General features: G+C 40.6%; 1 protein-coding gene across 2 annotated transcripts in view; it reads left to right on the forward strand.

The window, feature by feature from the left end:
• Window positions 1–18,895, forward strand: part of GUCA1C (guanylate cyclase activator 1C) — a 40,332-nt gene that overhangs the window by 5,702 nt on the left and 15,735 nt on the right. Inside the window, exon 1 of one of the 2 annotated variants that reach the window (XM_017731796.1) lies at window positions 8,564–8,840. The exons of the other annotated variant lie outside the window; for it this stretch is intronic. Within the exon in view, the coding sequence (XP_017587285.1) occupies window positions 8,646–8,840 (195 nt within the window). The 5' untranslated portion in view covers window positions 8,564–8,645. Of the gene's footprint in view, window positions 1–8,563; window positions 8,841–18,895 lie in introns of those variants that run through there. 2 annotated transcript variants of the gene reach the window in all.

The following is an 18,895-nucleotide window of genomic DNA, read 5'->3' on the forward strand; positions in this document are numbered from 1 at the left end:
CCCAACCCCCGCCCCGCCCCATGAATCTTTAAATTCCCAAACTGGGGGCACTGAACTTGCATCTTCTCTTGTTAGGAGTAGGTTTTTTCTTGCCAGGGCTTCACATGAGGCGCGACCTCCTTCACCTTGACAAGAACCCACCCCCAACCCTCCACCCAAACCGAGGCAAAAGGATTAAACTTAAAAGAAAAATGATCCCCCGAACCAGGCAATACCCAGCTCCCTTCTGAGGCTTACCAGTACAAAGAGTGCTGGTACACTCTTTTTACCAGGCCCACCAGGCTCCTCTTCAGGGCTTTCCAGAATGGGGAATCAAATTAGGGCACTTGATGTGGTCCATCACTGCCAGACATCTTTTAAGAGTGCTACTCTTCTCAAGAGGCTACTGGCTGTCCTTTTGGTCGTCTCACTGAAACACAAGCTTTGTGTCAGGGAAATGGCTTCCCAAAGGCGATTAGGCTCTCCAGGGCACCTCTTCTCAGATGCCACACATTGGTGCACCATTTTTGTAGTCGCTAGATTTAGCTTAGCAGGCTGCAGCTTTCCTGGGAGCTCAGCAGGGATGCTTAGGGCAGCGTGACCATGGTCCCGCTCCTGTAGTCCATTTCGGACAGCCCCGCAGTTCTTGCTCCAGCAGCTAGCAGCGCTACAACCAGTGATGGCAAAGGAGGCAGAGAAGGGTCTCTCCATGAGGGTTTGAGAAGACTTTAATCACATCTTGTCTCCGTGATCTCCAGAGGCAGAGAGACCTCATGATCCAGGTGCAGGGGTCTTTTCTCGGGGGCTCCAGGGCGGTACATGGGCAGAGTTGGGGTACAGGAACCAATAGGGAGGGCCTGAGGGAGTGGCAAGGGCTAGGGGCAAGGAACAGGGTGGGAAACAATGCAGGATAGGAAAAGCAATGGGTGAACAGATCGCCACAGTTTCAGAATTATATACATAAAGACATGTTGCTAGTTCTTTTTAACTTTAGGATTGTATTAGGAAAAGTACTTATACCCATGCTTGCCTTAGATGTGGTGTTAATTCAAAGTATGTACTTTTAATTGGAGATTCATGAGGAGTCTGTTTTCAGTAAGAAGTCCCCTTCCTGAATTTCACTAGCTCTGATTTACATCTTTTCTTCAGGTGCTGTCATGTGATTTTCACCAGTGTTTGTATTTAAATAACCTGATCTTCTCTGTGAGAGAGTTCTGTCAGATCTGAACACTTTTCCCCAATTTTAATGATGTGGTATGGTCTATTTGAAGTTTAGCAAGAGTACCAAGGCTGCAAACCTGGCAAAAGCTCTTATACAACATGAGCATAAATAACATGTTTTGTCTTCAAGAGAGTCCGTGCAAAAGCACCTGAGAACACGTCAAGGTCACTCCAGACAAAGGGAAGGACCCGCCTATTGACAAGCTCTTCAAAAATCTCCTAAATGAGTTTGTTTCCTTGGAGGTAGGGCTGGATGAGAGCCTTAAACCCCTCAGGTTTTCCCCTTTCACTACTGGTAGGTTGCGTGAATATTTTTGTCTTCACTCTCCTTTTTAAAAATTACTTTCCCACCATTTCTAAAGTAAATTCTGTTCAGAGCTGCATTGTCAGACAATTACAATTAATCTTTTCTGGTTTTCTTCTTTATTTTATCATTGCCATTTTTATTTTTATTTGTAAAGCTCGTAAAAGAGTTAGACAGCTGTTTTACTTCCCTATCCACCTCTTATAAAAAACAACTTTTAAAGCTAGGTAGTGGAAGGAAGACTTCAATTATTGCATAGATCAGAAAGAAGATTCTGGTACTTCAAGCAGATAAATAGCAAGAATTGAGAAATGGAGTGGGAAAAGTGCAGTCAAAAACACAGGAACAGACAGGAATAAGTAGATAACAGCTTTTGAGGAGAAGGAAGAAAGAAGTGAAATGTAAAACAAAAAGCAAAATTTAAAAGATCAAAGCACAAGTATAAAGAGATGGAAATAAATGTTCAAGGACTGGAAGGAGGAAATAGTGCCTCATCCCTTCTTTGTACGTTTATTGAAACCCTTATGTAACTGAAATGTCAGTTGTGGAGAAAAAGTGTTGAAAAGATAGTTAAAATCTTAACAAGAGATTCATTCTCCATCAGAAAGAGAGCTGCTAATTGGACAGAAACAACATGCGGGAATAAATGTGGTTGTTTGCTCTCTGCAGTGACAGGGAGAGGGGGCTGGCAGTGGCAGCCACAAGATCCCTCCAGGTGTCTCTCCACAAGGCCTCTCCAGTGTCCCAGAAAAGCACTGAAACAGGGATTACTGGACAGAAATATCACCGTGCTCTTTAGCAAGAACGCCAGCCCTTGTCTTGCAAGCCCAGGCCACTAGGAGATGCCAGTGGCTCAGTGTCTGCTCACCTTGGGAAAGACTTCAGGCACCAGGAAGGAAAACATCTCCAATCAAAACAACGGCATTTAATTAGGGAAGTCAGCCTCGTCTTTTAATTAAATGTTTGCTGATGAATCTATTGGCTTGGCTTTCCTTTTTCCAAGGTACTTAGGGGATTTTATTGCTAGTAGAAAAAAAAAAATTAAAATTTCTTCCAAATAGCTGTGCTGTGTAGGCAGATAAAAACAGGAAGCCAGGATTTAGAGTTGTTTAAGGATCTATATGTAGCATTATTAACTGGAAAAATCCAATTTGTCTAAGCTGAAATCCTTCATGAAAACAGCCTGTGGCATTAAAATGTTGGGATGAGCATTAATTTGGAACTATTACCATTAACATGAAGATTTCTGGGGATCCTCCCAACTAGTTCATCAGCATGGAAAAGTTCCATGATTGCTTTTCTTGTTATTTGTCCCGGTTGGAGCCAGGACATTTCACTGGCCTCTCAGATTTTCCCTGGATGAGAGAACCCTTTCCCTTCATTTCTAACAAGACCACTGAAACGTAGCATGTTAGCATTAGCAGGGATTGTTAGTCCACCTTGCAGTTCCCTGATGCCTACCAGAGAAGGTGCAGGCCAAGCTCTTGCCCACTCTGAGTTTAGGAAAATCAGTGAATTCAAAATAGCTACTGAAAGAAAGTATTCCTGATTTATCCTCCTGACAAAGGCAACTAGAAACCCTGATGAAAACAACAGCTTCATCAGTGGGTCCTTGTTGTGTTAAGTCATGAACTCCAAATGCAAAATGTAAAGTTGGTATCTCAGAGCACTTCCCATAATCATTAAAACTAAAGGAACCGTGCTACAAATGGTTCTGTGGGAAGGATAAGACTTGTTATTTCATTCTGCATGGTTTGCTGGTTATTTATAGATACGGGTGCACTGTAGCATGTGTGGCTAACAACTCCCACAAAATTACATCTGTCATTGGGTTAATGACAAAAAAAAAGCTCCTAGACCAGGCTCTGCACAACTAAGATAAGCACAGTTGACTTTCTCATCACCAAGACGTGTATCATTGAGCTATACTCATAATCTCCGCATCAGCAATAATGTAGCAGTAGTACAAAAAGAAATCAGACATAATAGGCTCCTATAGATGTATTGTTTTAATGGTCACTGCCTTCTTTTTCAGTTTTAAGGCTATACAACAACTTAAGGAGTTAATTGTTTGTAGAACTATAGTAGCAGGCACACAAGGAATGTGGCTGTGAACTAGCAAAGTTGGGCCAGTGCTTGATGAGTGTTTTCAGTGAGAGAGTAATTCAGCAATTGTGTGTCCCACAATGGTGCCAGGGTTTAAACACCACAGAAAGCAGCAGTGACCTCTCTTTTCCCCATCTCCATGCTTGAGTTAGCAAGAATTTGTGAGTCCTCTCATGTCAGACAGAGAGATTAGGGGTTGTGTCCTACTAGAAATTTGTCTCATTGGGGCAAAATCTTTCTGGTTTATAAAGGAGAGGAATACAGCCCTTAAAAGCAACCTGCATTCTGATGAAGATAAAAGAAAGAAAGGCCAGCTTGGTCTTCCTCCTTGTATCATGCATAGGAGAAGAAATGCAGAACTGAGAAGCTAAACACTCATTCAAATAGTTAGAAAACTGCAGAGTGGTCCATAGGGAGAAGATGGTGATGGTTGGGACCTAACAGTTTGGATCTTAAAAAAAAAAAGCAAACAACAAAAAAGCAAAAACCCTAAACACTTAAAGCCTTCATAGATAAATTTTCTGACTGGGATAGGCCGTTCCAGCTCTTCTGGAAAGATAACCTTCTCTTTCCAAAATTTTGTGTCTTGTCCAGATGACTCTCTTTCATTTGGACTGGTTAGGTAGTCTCTCTGAAAACACCTCACCCAGGTCTGCTTGAGCTGGGAGGTAGGTTGCATCTACCTTAAGAGACATAAATGGACTCTGAAGTTGGCTACAGATGATGAGTGGCCACATGTCTATGGGGAGCTGGCAAGGCTGCTACCAGAGGGAGATGGCAGGATAAGGGGAAGGAAACCATGCTCTAAAGTCAGGGACGTGGGAATGCCTGCAACCTTGCTTCCTCTGGTCCTGCCGACACAGCTCCCCTCTGCAACTGAAATGAGCAGTGGCAGATCTCCATGCGCACCCAGCACTGGTAGGATCCAGCATCCAATGGCAACGGGGTGCTGGGAAGAACAGGATGGAGAGAGAGAAATGGGGCAAAGTATAGAAGCATGAACTCAGTAACTCGAGAGAAAAGTGGCTGTTTTCAGAGAAAATGGCACACAGAAATTGCTGAGGAAGGAAACAGAAAGTGGGGCTGGATTGAGCTGGAGCAGATACAAAAATTTAATTGGCAAAGATGACATAAATTTAGACAAAAATCTGTAGATAAGCTTTTTATTCAAATACATGTAAAACTTGGCATTTGCCACTTCGAGCGATAGCACTTCTCTTTTTTGTATTACACTTCAAAGAGGTAGCGTTCAGCTGCATCTATCAGCGTGGATATCAGTGTGGCCTCCTTGTTTCACAGCACAGGGCTGCCTGCCTACTGCCAAGGTACCACTGTTTTCACAATACCCAAGAGAAAGAGAATGTCATCTTTATTATTTTATTTTTCTGCTTTTTTATATATCAAGTTAGCTCCTGATCACCCTGCTGAGAAGTTTTGTTTTGTTGTGATGTGGTTTGTTTTTTTTTTTAAAGGCTCAAACTCTATTCTCAACCTCCATCAAAAAACTACCTTTTTTCACTTCTAAAGAAATCTAAATTACGTGACCCCTTCTAAAACTAAGAGCTTTTATGTCATTTTCAGAGCAGAACTAAGGAAACTGATCTTTTTTTTCTCATGGTTCCCTACAGAGACAGTTTTGCTTTACCTGCAATGTGCATTTTATGTGTGCCCACGTTGTTGCATTGATTGTCCTTGAACCAGCAATCTTTTATTACAGGACTGTCATTTTTGGTGTAAGTGCATAGTCCCACTGTTGCCTGTTTGTATGGGGCTTTTTTATTCCCAGAATATTGTACAGATTCCAGAAAGCTTCTTGGCATCTCAATAGATACTTTTATCTTCAGATAGATAATTTTATCTTCATCTTCTAGAATCAGCTTAGTTTGGTACATATAGCTCATTAGGAATTTTTTCACTGGGTTTCCTATACACACACTAGTTTCTACAGCCATTTTTTCAGCATTCTTTGAAATGGCTTTCCTATATTAATTTATTCAGTTCAGCTCCACATTGTTATCAATTTTTCTATTTTTATTTATAAATAGAAATGCTCTGATGCCTTTGGCTTCTGCAACGGGTGATTTCTATAGAATTTCTACTATCTCAGCACATGCTTTGTCTGCAGCTCATTAAGTGTCGTCAAACTATGCAGAGGGTTACAAATTTTAGTCTTTTTGTGCCCCATAAAACTCACCTTTCTTTTTATGTCAGGTGTTATATCAACCAATATATACTGTTCTAGTTCCCTTCTAGGGGTGAGAGATGCTGTGAGATTGAGCTATAAATCAGATGATTTTTTACCCAGGCATTTTTGCTGTCTTTACAGGTATTTTAGTTATTCTTATTAAGCTAAAGGGATTCTGACAATAGGTATTACTTTAAAAGCATTCCAACTTTAACTTAACATTCTCTTGTAAGTCTTTTGCTAGAATGTACAAAATCTGACAAAAAGGCCCTTCTTTAAGGCAGTGCAGCAGTCTCTCCTGTGTCTCAATCACTGTGGGTACACTTCCCCAAGACTTGCTATCTGGAAGCAACAAGCAGAAGTAGTGTGTGGATTTTTTGAGGGGGAGAAAAGAGGAGGGAGTGGAGGGGGATCAGTTATGTGTGAGCAACTCCCAAGTTCCCTGTGCCTAAGTGAAATCCTGTGACCAGTGTCTGCACAAGGTCATGTGAAGAGATGGGAGAGAGCTGTCATTGCCTGAGTGAAAGAGAGAAAAGAGGAAGGATGACTAGCACTGGGTGAGTTATTGATGGACAGTTCTTAACCTAACCATATCATGTCAAATTTGCAGCCTGCTTAAGTCTTGTTCCTGGTACTCTGTTGTCTTGTCTTCAGCTGGGATAGAGTTCATTTTCTTCCTAGTATCTGGTACAATGCTGTGTTTTGGATTTAGTAGGAGCAATATTGATAACACACTGATGCTTTGGTTGTTGCTGTGTAGTGTTTATCCTAAGTCAAGGACTTTTCAGTGTCTCATGCTCTGCCACTGAGGAGGTGCACAAGAAGCTGGGAGGGAGCACAGCCAGAACAGCTGACCCAAACTGGCCAAAGGGACACTCCATACCATAGAATGTCATGCTCAGTATATAAACTAAGGGGAGCTGGCTGGGAGGGGCTGGGCATTGCTCAGCAGATGGTGAGTAATGGTATTGTACTACACTGGTTTTTGCTGGGTTTTATTCCTCTCTCACATTATTATTATTAGTAGTAATAGTAGTAGTAGTAGTTATTTATTTTATTTCATTTATATAAATATAAATAAACCATTCTTGTCTAAACTCATGAGTTTTACTAGTTTTTTCCTATTCTCCTCCCCATCCCACCAGGGGGAGGGTGGGGGTGGTGAGAGTGAGAGTGAGAGCACAGCTGTCTACAGTACTTAGTTGCTGCTTGGGATAAAACCACAACACCTGTCTTTGCTGTTTGACACAATCATTGGTCATTCCTTAAAGAGCAGGGCATGATGGCTGAAGAAGAAAATTCAGGATTATTGTCAGACTGTGCATAGTCAAGAGGTTTGTCTGCTTTCCTTTCACCTCCCTTGTCCTCGCATCCTCTTCATTCACCCTCACTGTTCTAGCCAGCACACATCTGCAGATGAAATGCCTGCACAGGGTGTGTTTCCATTCTCCCTCATCACTGCGACCACACAGCATCTCTAGGGCTCAGACGCGGTCTCTGGAGGAAAGGCAACACACTGACAATCCGACTTTGCTCTATGTTCTTTGCCTACTGAACCAAGTTTTGGCTAAACTGATGGCAATGTCTGTGTCTTTCTGTTTGATTTTCAGAGGTTCATGGGCACCTGGAAAGTGTTCAAGCTTTCTTACTTGTATGCCATATTTTGAAGTATATGATGATAAACTTATTGGTGTCCTTGTGGAGAGCTGTAGCAAAGGAGTATGGGAGTCCCTCTCAGAAACTGACCTGATCCTATAAGATATTGATTGCTCTCTGGCTGAAGTCGGGCTGGAGGATGATTGCCATTTTTCATGGGCACTCACCACCTCACAGGACTGTGCTCTTTAACTCCACTGTGTGATTATAAATGAAAAGGATGAATGGCAGTGCCTTGTTTCTGAGTCACTAAAATCCTATATGTTTACACTGATATTTATAGCTCCACATTTCTTTGTCCTATAGTAAGGCTCCTGAGCCACTCATCTCCTTGTAGAAAAGGACTTCTGTACTAATCAGTACAGAAGTATTACTGATACCTAACCCCTTCCCTGAGCTTATGAAGGAAGAAGGAATTCAGCTCCTGAAAGCTGTAAAATAAAAAGCAGGACTACAGCACTGACCAATAGCAAACCTGTTTTTAATTTATTTACCAGACTAAGTCGATTCCTCTTAAGGAAGTTACTGTAAAAGATTCCTCTTTCAGTCAAGTTCTGTGACAAGGCTGATGACCAAAACTGTATGTTATATCTGGAAACCCATGCTGAGAGGGAAGAAATAGGATGCGATTTGCACACAAATACAAGATCCCACACAGCATATTTATGATAAAAAGTACATCAAGGAGGAGTCCAAAGGGCTCAATTTTTAGAAAGGCTTAATCCACTTACAGCAAAGAGGATGTAATAATAGTCATTTCTGTTTGCACTGACAACCTTTTCCATCCTTATTTGCCGCAAAAATTATAGCTATTCCTTACAGCTATTCCAGGATTAGACTCTTATGTGTTGCTAATGGGTTGTATATAATTCAAAATCAATCACTTTTAGAATATCCTCTTTTTGTAACAGATATGTTTGTAGTCAGTGGGAGAGTGATGAACTATAATTTGACTATGGTGCTCTTTGCTTCTACTTTAGCCACAATTTGAAATCCCTTCTATTTTAGACATGGGCATTAAAGGTAATCTCATGAGTAGAGATAGGCACTAAATAAAAATAGAGACTTACGTGTAAGATGTTTAACGTGGCCATTTAAAAGCCATATTAACCCGAGTGGTTGTTATGAGCAAGACTTTGAACCTGGGAGATAGAAATGTGAACAGACTAAAAGGGACGCTTACTGTGTAACAACATGGGCTCCCAAGAATCATCACCCTTGCAAGATGCCCCTGCAGAGATGCACCATTATTACAGCAAATTTATGAGAGAATGTCCATCTGGGCTGCTTAGTCTGCACGAATTCAAGAAGCTTTTGGGCCTTCAAGGGCTGGATCCAGAGGGAGACCTATACATTAAACGAGTGTTTGATATCTTTGATCTGAATCAGGTAAACCTTCTTTTCTTTATTTTTTTTAATCTCATACAACTGCTTTGTTAGTGAGTTGTAGCCTGCAGGCTCTTCTTTGTGCTATGCTCCCAAAACTGCTCTTGTGGACAGGTTTGCCATAAAGGTGCACTAGAGGTAAAGAAGTGGGACTGTGCTTTGAGGGTTTGCATTAGGATTTTTGTTAGTACCTTCTAGAGCACTTAAAAAAAAGTCAAGAAGCAATTCTTAAAAAGAGGTGTAATTTCCAGTTCACTGGTTATTCTTCTATTTGTTGCTTATCCTGTGCTTGTATATAAGCATATGAAAACGTTGGTGTGCTCAAAGTTAATAAGTTCTTACAACAATGTTAGACAAAGGGGAAATACGGTCCGTACTTAACTGAAGATGAAGGGCAGTGTATATAAATGGATTTAAATTTATTTTCTCAGAATACTATATTGAATGTGTGGCAGAGAGGAAAACAACTCAGATGATCAGTTCACATGCAGTGTACAAGTCACAAGACCAAATACTACTGAATGGTCAAGCAGTTTCTCCAGGCTACACTTCTAATTTACCCTCCTTTCTACTGCAATAACTGCTTATGATTGCAATCAGCTCTCTGTAATGTAGCTGGCTCCCAGACAGACAAGATATATTTTCCTTAGTAGTACAGACAAGGCTGAACACACAGTCATCTGGTACTTCTGTGTAGCACCCTTTTCTAGGTCTGTCTTGAGCACCGCCTCATGCTTGTAAGGTCCTGGAGCTGGCCACCTTGAGCCCTCCACTCATTGTGATGCTGTGTGGCCTGGGGCACACACTCTGCAGTACCATGAAACCTTCAGATTTGTTGAGACCTTCAGATTGTGGATTAATGTAAAAGTGAGGAGAGTGGAATCAAAGCAGGTTACAGAAAGAGCATTTGCTCACTCTTTGCTGTGGCAATGGCCAAAGACTTAAAATAGGAACCATCGGTTATTTGGTGCTTCTCTATCTGGTGTTACAGAGTTGTGTCACCCTGCTCTGCAGGCTGTTCATCACCTGTACATGAAGTGGTTAAGCTGCCAGATATTAAAGCAACTGCTTTCATGAGAAGTAGAGGATAGATGCTTGGAGGGACTTAATATGCGTTTTAAATGTAGATGGGCTGTATGTATAGCATCAAGAACAGAGAGGCATGAAGAGCTGCACCAGGATTGTCAGCTGGAGAACACACTGCCTTTTCAGCACAGCTTTCAGAATCACCGTCCTCAAAGATCTCAGCTGCCTCATCTCTGTGACTGAACTCCCTCTTTTATCAGGAACTTTTTTGCTGCATCTTTCTGAACTTTTGTCTTCATCCTTGTCTTCCTCAGATGAGCTAAGATCAACACAGGCTAAAGAATGGGAAAGCAGGGTAATGACCAGGAAGTCAGTCTTGCAGGAAAACCGCTTCATTGCCCATCATATTGCTGACCATCACAACTTTCAGGAACACATCCTTGGGGGACTGCAGGGTATGGCTGTAAAGTCAAGACAGGAGAAAGCATTCCCCCCCACTTCCTTCTCCCTTGTCTGTATTTTATAATTCTTGGGGTCACAGATACCAGACCAATGAGGGGTGACCTGTTTGGTTAAACAAACTGGGTGGTTGGAATGCAGTCCCTTTGTCAGAGAAGGCCATATATGTCCAGATGGTGTCTTAGTATGACACCTCTACCAGTCCCTACAGATATCCCTTTTTTTCAGGTGTTTCATAACTAGTTTTACTGAAAATTCCAGCTTTCCATGTAATGTGGAGTTGAACTGTGGTTACAGCAAGGACATCCCAACCTTTAGATCAGTTCCCAAGCTAAAAGAAAAATGAGGAAATAAAGTCCCAAGAAAACAGAGTAGAGCAATAGGTATTAAACAATAGAGCATCTGGGAATCAAGCCAGAGTGCAGCAAAGCTCAGAAATCTATGCTGATCAATAGCCTGTGAGCATTTGTAAAGGTATGTTAGATATTGAGAAGATCAACCTTGCTAGGGAAGGATGTCAGGCAAATGAAACTAACACTGGCATATTCTAGACCAACAGATATTTTTATTCAGAAAAAAATGGGAAGGAGCAATTTAAGATGTAAGATGCAAGATTTAGCTCCTGTGCCCATGGCAACTTTTTACAGAGCTTTACAGATTTGCCGTATTTTAATCTCTATTCAGTATAATGATTGTATTCCTTTTCTTTTCCTCGCATTGTTAAAGGCACTCTGTTTTCATAAATTTGAATTTTTTTTCATTTATTACCAAGACAAATGGCCACTATGTTTAAGGAATACTTTTAGAAACAAGTAGCATCAATCAAACGCATTTCAAGTACATGGCTGTGATGTTTTTTATGTGATTAAGATGAGAATAAAGTGGCAACAGACAGCTTCTTAGGGCAGGAAAAAAAGACTGTTGCATGTTGTTGATGAGATAAAATAGGAGGATCTCTTTATTCCGTATACTCACTTTTTGTTCTATAACCTTTCTACAGATTTTTCTCTACCCCAGGATTTTTGGCAAAAAATGTAGGATTTGATCCAGAGAAGTTTTTAGTTAAGTACCAATGCGTGAAGAGTGGCCAATGGATGGCTGACTGAGGGTATCACACTGTGGGCTCTGAAATGGCAACTATTATTGTACAAAAAAGGGGCCTGTGACATTATGCAGAACATTTAGGCACTCTGCTGTATTAAACAGATGAGAATCTTTCATCTCCAAGCCACAGAAATTAATGGATGCAAGTGCATAATGCACAAATTCAGAAATAATCTGGTCATTTTTGATTGCATTCAGTTCCTTCAGTACTTTAACAGCTTCTGAGGTATGAAGATCAAAATTTTGTTTCCTTTTCTACTGCATTTGTTTCTGGATTTTGCTTTCTAATAAAGGGGTCATTATCCCAGTGAGTGGCAGAGTATACAAAACTTCTTGATGGAAATGATTTCCTTTCTCTTAAAAGTACCCTTCATACAGAAGTGCTGTTATAATTAGATGGTTGGCAAACTTGAACCTTCTCCCATGCTTCCCCCAGCTGACTTTTATGACCTGATTTTTTCCTGCTCTAACCATGGTTTAATAGTGGACTTTTACAGTTTAAAATTGTTATGACTTCTATTGCTGAAGCTTTTAAAAACCATATAGTTTAGGGACTATTTTACAGTTGATCTAAATCTAGAGAAACTCATTATGGAAAACTTGAGTCATCTAATACGGTCTTCTAAGCATAAAATATATTTTTCACATGTAGGCTTCCGTTTTCTCAAAATAGGAATCTTCTCAGAAAGCTCTGCTAAAGAGTTAGTCCTGTGAGTAATCTACAATTCCAATTATAGCAGCCTAATGCCTCGAGTTAATCTGAGGACATCCACGGTTGCAGGTATATAACCAGATGATAAAACACTCTTGAAAGGTGAAATAGACTTTCCCCTCTGTGTTTCATGCGTACCCAGTTTAAAACCTCTAGCATGTAAGGTGTGGAATACTAACCTCATAGGCTGCCAGTGGGACTGTGGTGAGGGGATGTAATTACAGTTGTGAATTGCATTTCACCTTCTCATTGCCTTTGCTGCTTCCAGCTGAAGCCTGTTACAAACACCCTGCTCCCTCTTAGGATTTCCAGTAAAAACCCCAAATTTCTAGTAAACTGAAAATAGTTAAAAAGGAATAATAGCAGCATGGTAAGTTTTTTTTTGACAATTTGTGATAGATTGAAAGCCCAGTCAAAACTCATTTCACTCAAGTCATCCATGTAAATACCAACAGGAATTCAGTTGCAAACCAAACCTTATCATTCCCTGCCTTTCTTTAAGTTGGACATAATAAAGTAGTTCAGCTCCCCACTCATGGAAGTCACTATGGCCAGTGGACGTATGACAGGGAAGGGGACATCTTCACAGACCAATTTAATGCCATGTGGAGATTGAGGTCTCCTCTGGTCCCGGCAGCAGGCAGAACATTTCATGCCAGAGAGGCAATGGTGCTGTGGCTGTTTGGCTTCTTGGGCTCAGTTATCTGACATGCTAATGTGTGTATGGATACAGCTATAAGGTAAGGTACACCTGTATCGTAACAGGTACACCTGTAAGGTACGGGTACACCTATAAAGTAAGGGATACCTGAGGTAATGTACACCTGCAAGGCACAGGTACATCTGTAAGGTACGGGTACATCTATAAGGTACAGGTACACCTGTAAGGTAACGTACATCTGTAAGGTACAGATACACCTGTAAGGTACAGGTACACCTGTAAGGTAAGTTACACCTGTGAGGTACAGGTACGCCTATCAGCACTGTACAGGTATTCGTGACTCCAGCTCAACAGAGTGCACCTGTTCAATGTACAAAGGCCATTTCCAGGCAGGGCCTGTTTCTGTGTGAGGTTAGCGACCAAGGCTGTGTCTGAAAAGCTTTCTTCTCAGAAACATACTAAATAAGCACTAACCCTTTCTAGTGTGTCTCTTGTGCAGACTACCAGTGGTTTCATAATTAAATGACCTTATACACCAAGAACAGAGTCATCTTTTTAATTTTTTTAAGTTCCTTAAAAACAGGGGCTATAATGTGAAGATTTTCAGCCCTTCCTTGCCCGCTGTGGGATGCTTTGCTAATAATTAAACATACAAACAAGCAAGCAAATAAATATGCTAGTGAAGTTTGAAAGCTGTTCTTCATCATTCTTAACAGCATTGAAAAATAAAGATGCTGAATGTTTGGAACTGTAATTGCAAAGTTCACTTTCCTTGAGATTATCACAAGGAGTGCAGAAGGTAGCATTTCAGGAAACGTTTTATTGATGACTCATACATTAACACTTGTAAGCATTACTTATATAATGACATTGGCAGGATAATAAGTGGAAGGTTTATCTTTTGTCACAGCTTCCCAATGAAAACTTCCAAAAATAATGTGTTTATTAAAATATAAGTGCAACCAAGTTAATTTTTTTAAGTATTCCCTTTCTTAGACTTGAAGAGTCCCCTCTTAGGGAAAAATTATCTCAGTCTTCTTCGCCCTTAAGCTATTTGTAATACAAAAATTATAAATCTGCAAGCACGTACAAATACATTTAATTCTTCCTACTTTTTTTCCTCCCCCTGCATCTCAGTCCACACATAACTGGCAGTACTAGTCCATGCATCCTAATGATGAATTTTAGAGAGGAAATAGTTATGTTCACCTAAAATATCTCAGTAGTTGCCAAGTATACTGATGTATATTTGGTTTTCAGGGAGACTATGTATCATACTTCAGTGCTGTTATATCTGTCAAAACGAGGTTTCACAGATGTTAAAGGAGAAAACATATCTAGAAATATGGAAATAGAAAAATAATGTCTGGTGTATCCATAATACATTGGAAGTGTTATTTGCTCTAGGCAAAAATAAGGAAAAATTCTACAGTTATCACTGCTACTATTTAATACTTATTCTAAAATATTTTCTTTCTTTAAATCAGAAACCCAGATCACTGTCATTCATTTCCTGCTAGTTTTCAGATAGCTTTTGACACCACTAAAAATGAAAATCAAACACATTGATTGATTGATTGGGTTCTTATGACCTCTGCAGGACAAAATTTGCATAGCCATTTGCATATGTGAAGCAGTGTACTGAAAATGGGATGCTGCTGTTGTAGGTCTCTTACTGCTTCTTTTGGCATTAATTGAAACTAGCTACAGGAATAAGTGTCTGTTGCTTTGTAAGAAAATTGGATTTTAAAAGGTAGGATTACTGTGAAGAGTAAAGAAGATTAATAGGAATTGGCACTGAAGGAAAATTACACAAATTCAAGGATTTTCTGTTAAAATTTATAAAGCATTGGACAGACCACATCAGAGAACACTATTTCCTACTACACTTCTTATGCAGAGATAAAGTTGGTAGATGCACAAAGACAGACACTCTACAGCAGTTTTAGAAATCTTTAGATAAGGAGCCACCAGCTGATGTCAACCTTTAATCATTTTTCTACTTTGTATTTTTCATTTAAAATGTAAAGTAGTTCTTTGATAGAGTTCATCTGACATCATTATGCAAATTAGAATGATAAAAAAAAGATTTTAAAATGAATCCATTTAAAATATAAAGAAGAAAGTTTTAAAAGGATGTTTGATGTAGAACAGATAATAAGAAATGCAAAAATATGTTACTTCAATAGAACTTTGTTGCATGTAGGGATGACTACATAGCAATGTAAACTAAATCTCAAGTTAAATCTTTTTTTTTTCTTTTTCCCATTTCTTTTTTTCCTGAAGAGTAACGGATTCCCTTCACTTCTTGTACTTTGAACAAACCTGATAAGTGTTGGGAGGAAGACCACCTTTTCTTTTTTTCCAATCCTAGCTCCTTCCCCACTGTGTTTCTGTGTCTTTAATTCAAATTTTCATGTAGTCTTTTCAGCATCTGATTTTATGTTCTGGATATAAATAGATGTTATCTTCTTTTGGTTATATGGACATGAATGTGGTTAGCCAAGTACAACATCTTTGGTATTGTAGTAAAAGCAAATGAGACTCATTTGGCCATGAAGTGGTTGCACCTTATATTCCATGAAAAGCATACAAATGTCCAAAGAAAGATGCCATATTTTTCAGAGATCTTTTGCTGATTATTGTAATTTATTCTTCATTTGACTTTCAGTTGTTTTTTTCCTTCTACTTTTTCCACCTTAAGAATTGTGAGAGAGAGAGGAATATTATTTTCATCTCTATGAAGCAACTAGTCTAGAGATTCTAGTGAAGATATAATTTTGTTAAAGACAGCAGGGCCCAGCTGAGCAATTGTTACCTAGCACGGTGTGTTAGCTGCCTTCCACATGATCACAGAGGGTATGAAGAGCTCTTAAAGGATGAAAAAAAAATGGGTGCTAGAGAGCAATGCTTCAAAAACTACCTGGAACCTAAATCTCAATTATTTCCACTTCTTGTGGGATTAACTATAATGGCTCAGGACATCTTTGCTGAGTCCCCTTTCCTGGAAAATATAATCTTAAATTGGCCTTCCTTTCCCAGACTGTCTTGCTCTGTTGACAGTCTTGGGAATAGCAGCTGTGGTATGAATTGTCAGGCTGCCTAAGGAGTCACTTAGCCCGTTTGCTGCATCCGTACATGTTTGCAAGCTTTACCAAAGCTGACACAATAAAATTGAATTAAATAGTTAATAGATAGTAAGGATGATAATCGGAGAAATATTTTCCCAAGCTTTCCTGAACTACTCCTCTTTTGTGTCGTAAGTCTCTGAATAGTTGTGCAAACATAAGTTCACCAACACACATAACTTTAGGAATGTCTTCAGCCTGAAACGACTCCTTGGACATTTTTCTTAGCCTATTCTAACCAACCAGCTTAGCCAAGGCAACAAGATTGCAGCAGAAACATCTGCATTACACTGTGGGGCCAAGAACCATATAAACTGATATTGTATTGAGGCAGGATATTTTACGTTATCCCTTTTCCATGGTTCTTGTATTGGCTCAGCACATGTAGCTAGCACTTCTACTTTGCCCAGAGAAGTCTAACACTTGCTTTTTTCTGATTTTGAAGGCTTTGTTACTCTCATAAATGTCTCCACAACAAGAAAAGCCGAGAAAACTTATTTTATTTTTCTGACAGTCATTGCGATCACATTGTAGTCAGAAATAAAAGCCTGTATGTCAAAAAACTAATCAGCTTCTAAACCAAGGGCTAGAAGAAAATAAGGCTCTAGATATGTCTTAGACAGCAAGTATTCTTCTGTCAGAAGAAAAAAAATCTACAGCTGTTACTTCCTGATATATTTGGACTTTTTGAAGGTAACATATAAAAATCCTGTTCCCATTAGTTTCAGACACAATCCAACAAAAGCAACAAAGCCAAATCATTTGCTTCTCCTTAATTTGGAGTAATGTTGCATAAAATTATCTCAAATGTAAAGTAACTACCCTGATTACTGTAAATACGGAGGTTAAATTATGCTTTGCTGTGTTCAAGGCAGTGTTAGTTACCTAATTTTTCTCAGTATGCATAAGTGCCTTTGAAAGGTGCAGTGCCCTGATAAAAAATTCCATGTTCTATAAATATTTCACCTGTTTGCAAATACTACTCTATTTATTTACAGACTATACTAAAGAATGCCTTTTTTCTCATTCTAAACTACCTCCCAAATTTTTACATTCAATTGTATATATTGGTTCCAAAAAAAAAGGATTCTGTAATATTATAAGTACTTCCCACAGTTATTGGTGCAATTTCATAATCTTAGTTTTGTTTTCTAGTGGTTTGCACAGGACACACTGCTGTGATATTACAAACTTATGCTATAATAATGGGTCATTACCAACTAAAAGCCTACATCATCATTAAAATCATCACTTGCTTAATGCAAGTACAGTTGAATTCTTGACTGTAGGATTTAACATTATGATTTCTGAGTTATGATCTAAAAGTTTTAGACCAAACATAATTCTCCAGTAGTGACCCACACCCAGCAGCAGTCACTCCTCTGTAGAGGAGGAAGTGTAAGACCAAATCAGTATGCCCAGTTAATGATGATGGGGACCCTGGGGAACCAGCAGGGGGGCCAGAGCCTGAAATCATCGCTGAGTCCCTGTCGTACGACAGTCTCCACAATCTGCAAAAAGACATTGTGCAATGGAGGCGAGAGGCTTATACAACCTGGCTGCTTTGGGTTTGGGACCTTATGGGCACAGGTGTGCAACTGGATACTGGTGAGGCAAGGTATCTGGGGTTCCTGACCCAGGATGCGGGTATTGATCAGGTGTTTGTGAGGGAGCTAGGCCCCCTTTCTTTCTGGGAGCGACTTTTAACAGGTGTAAGAGAGACGTTTGTTCACAAACACAGAATGCAGGATCACCATTATAGAATGCCCTGGAAGACCATTGAGGAAAGGATCCAACAGCTAAGAGAGGTAGCAGTATTAGAGGTATTCTTTGGGAGGGACAGACAGCATGATAATGACCCCAGCAAGGTCAGGTGCACGGGGCAGATGTCGTGGAACCTGGCAAAGCTAGGGCCATCACAATACACCACCATCATTGCAATGATTAATGCTGAGGACAACCGCAAGACAGTGGGTTCCATCACCAACAGGCTCAGGTACTATGAGAGTATGGTCAATGGCCCGATGCAGGCCCATGTCTCTGCTGTGGTTAAGGACCTCAAGGAGGAGTTTGAAGAGGAGATTAGGGAGGTGAGGGAGGAGGCGAGGAAGAACAGTGTGGCACCACTGCAAGCCACAGGCCCCAACGTCAGAGCCTGATATCCCCCAGCTTGGGAGAGGGGGTACACCCCATGAGCTGACCTGTGGTTCTTTCTGTGGGACCATGGGGAAGACATGAGAAGGTGGGATGGGAAACCCACTTCTGTCCTGGCAGCACAGGTGCACAAAGTCAAGGAGGAAAACACTAACCGAGGGAGTTCTGCCAAAGTGAAGGTAGCCTCAGCCTCCCGTGACCAAGCTGCCAGGTATTACAGAAGGGAAGATGATACGTCAGATCCCCTTGAAGGAACCTCTAGTATGTATGCCTGGGGAGGAAATTATAACCCGGGCTAGAGGGGCCCTGCCTCTAGCCAGGTAGAGGCATGGGAAAATCACATCTTTTGGACGGTGTGGATCTGATGGCCTGGCACATCAGAGCCACAAAAATATGAAGCCTTGGTAGATACTGGTGCGCAGTATACCCTAATGCCATCAGGACATGTGGGGGCAGAACCTGTTTCTATTGCTGGGGTGACACGGGGGTCCCAGCAGTTGACCCTGTTGGAAGCTGAGGTGAGCCTGACTGGGAAGGAGTGGCAGAAACATCTGATTGTTACTGGTCCAGAGGCCCCGTGTATTCTGGGCATAGATTTCCTCTGGAGCAGCTATTTCCCAAAAGGACTCAGGTGAGCTTTTGGAATAGCTGCTGTGGAGGCAGAGGGCATTAGGCAATTGAACACCCTGTCTGGACTATCTGGGAATCCTTCTGCAGTTGGGCTACTGAAGGTGGAACAGCAACGAGTGCCAATTGCCACCTCGACAGTGCACCGCCGGCAGTATCGGAGAAATCGAGAAGGTGGGATCCACAT

The sequence above is a fragment of the Corvus brachyrhynchos genome, unplaced genomic scaffold (genome assembly GCF_000691975.1).
Source record: "Corvus brachyrhynchos isolate BGI_N302 unplaced genomic scaffold, ASM69197v1 scaffold3, whole genome shotgun sequence".
Taxonomy (NCBI): Eukaryota; Metazoa; Chordata; class Aves; order Passeriformes; family Corvidae; genus Corvus; species Corvus brachyrhynchos.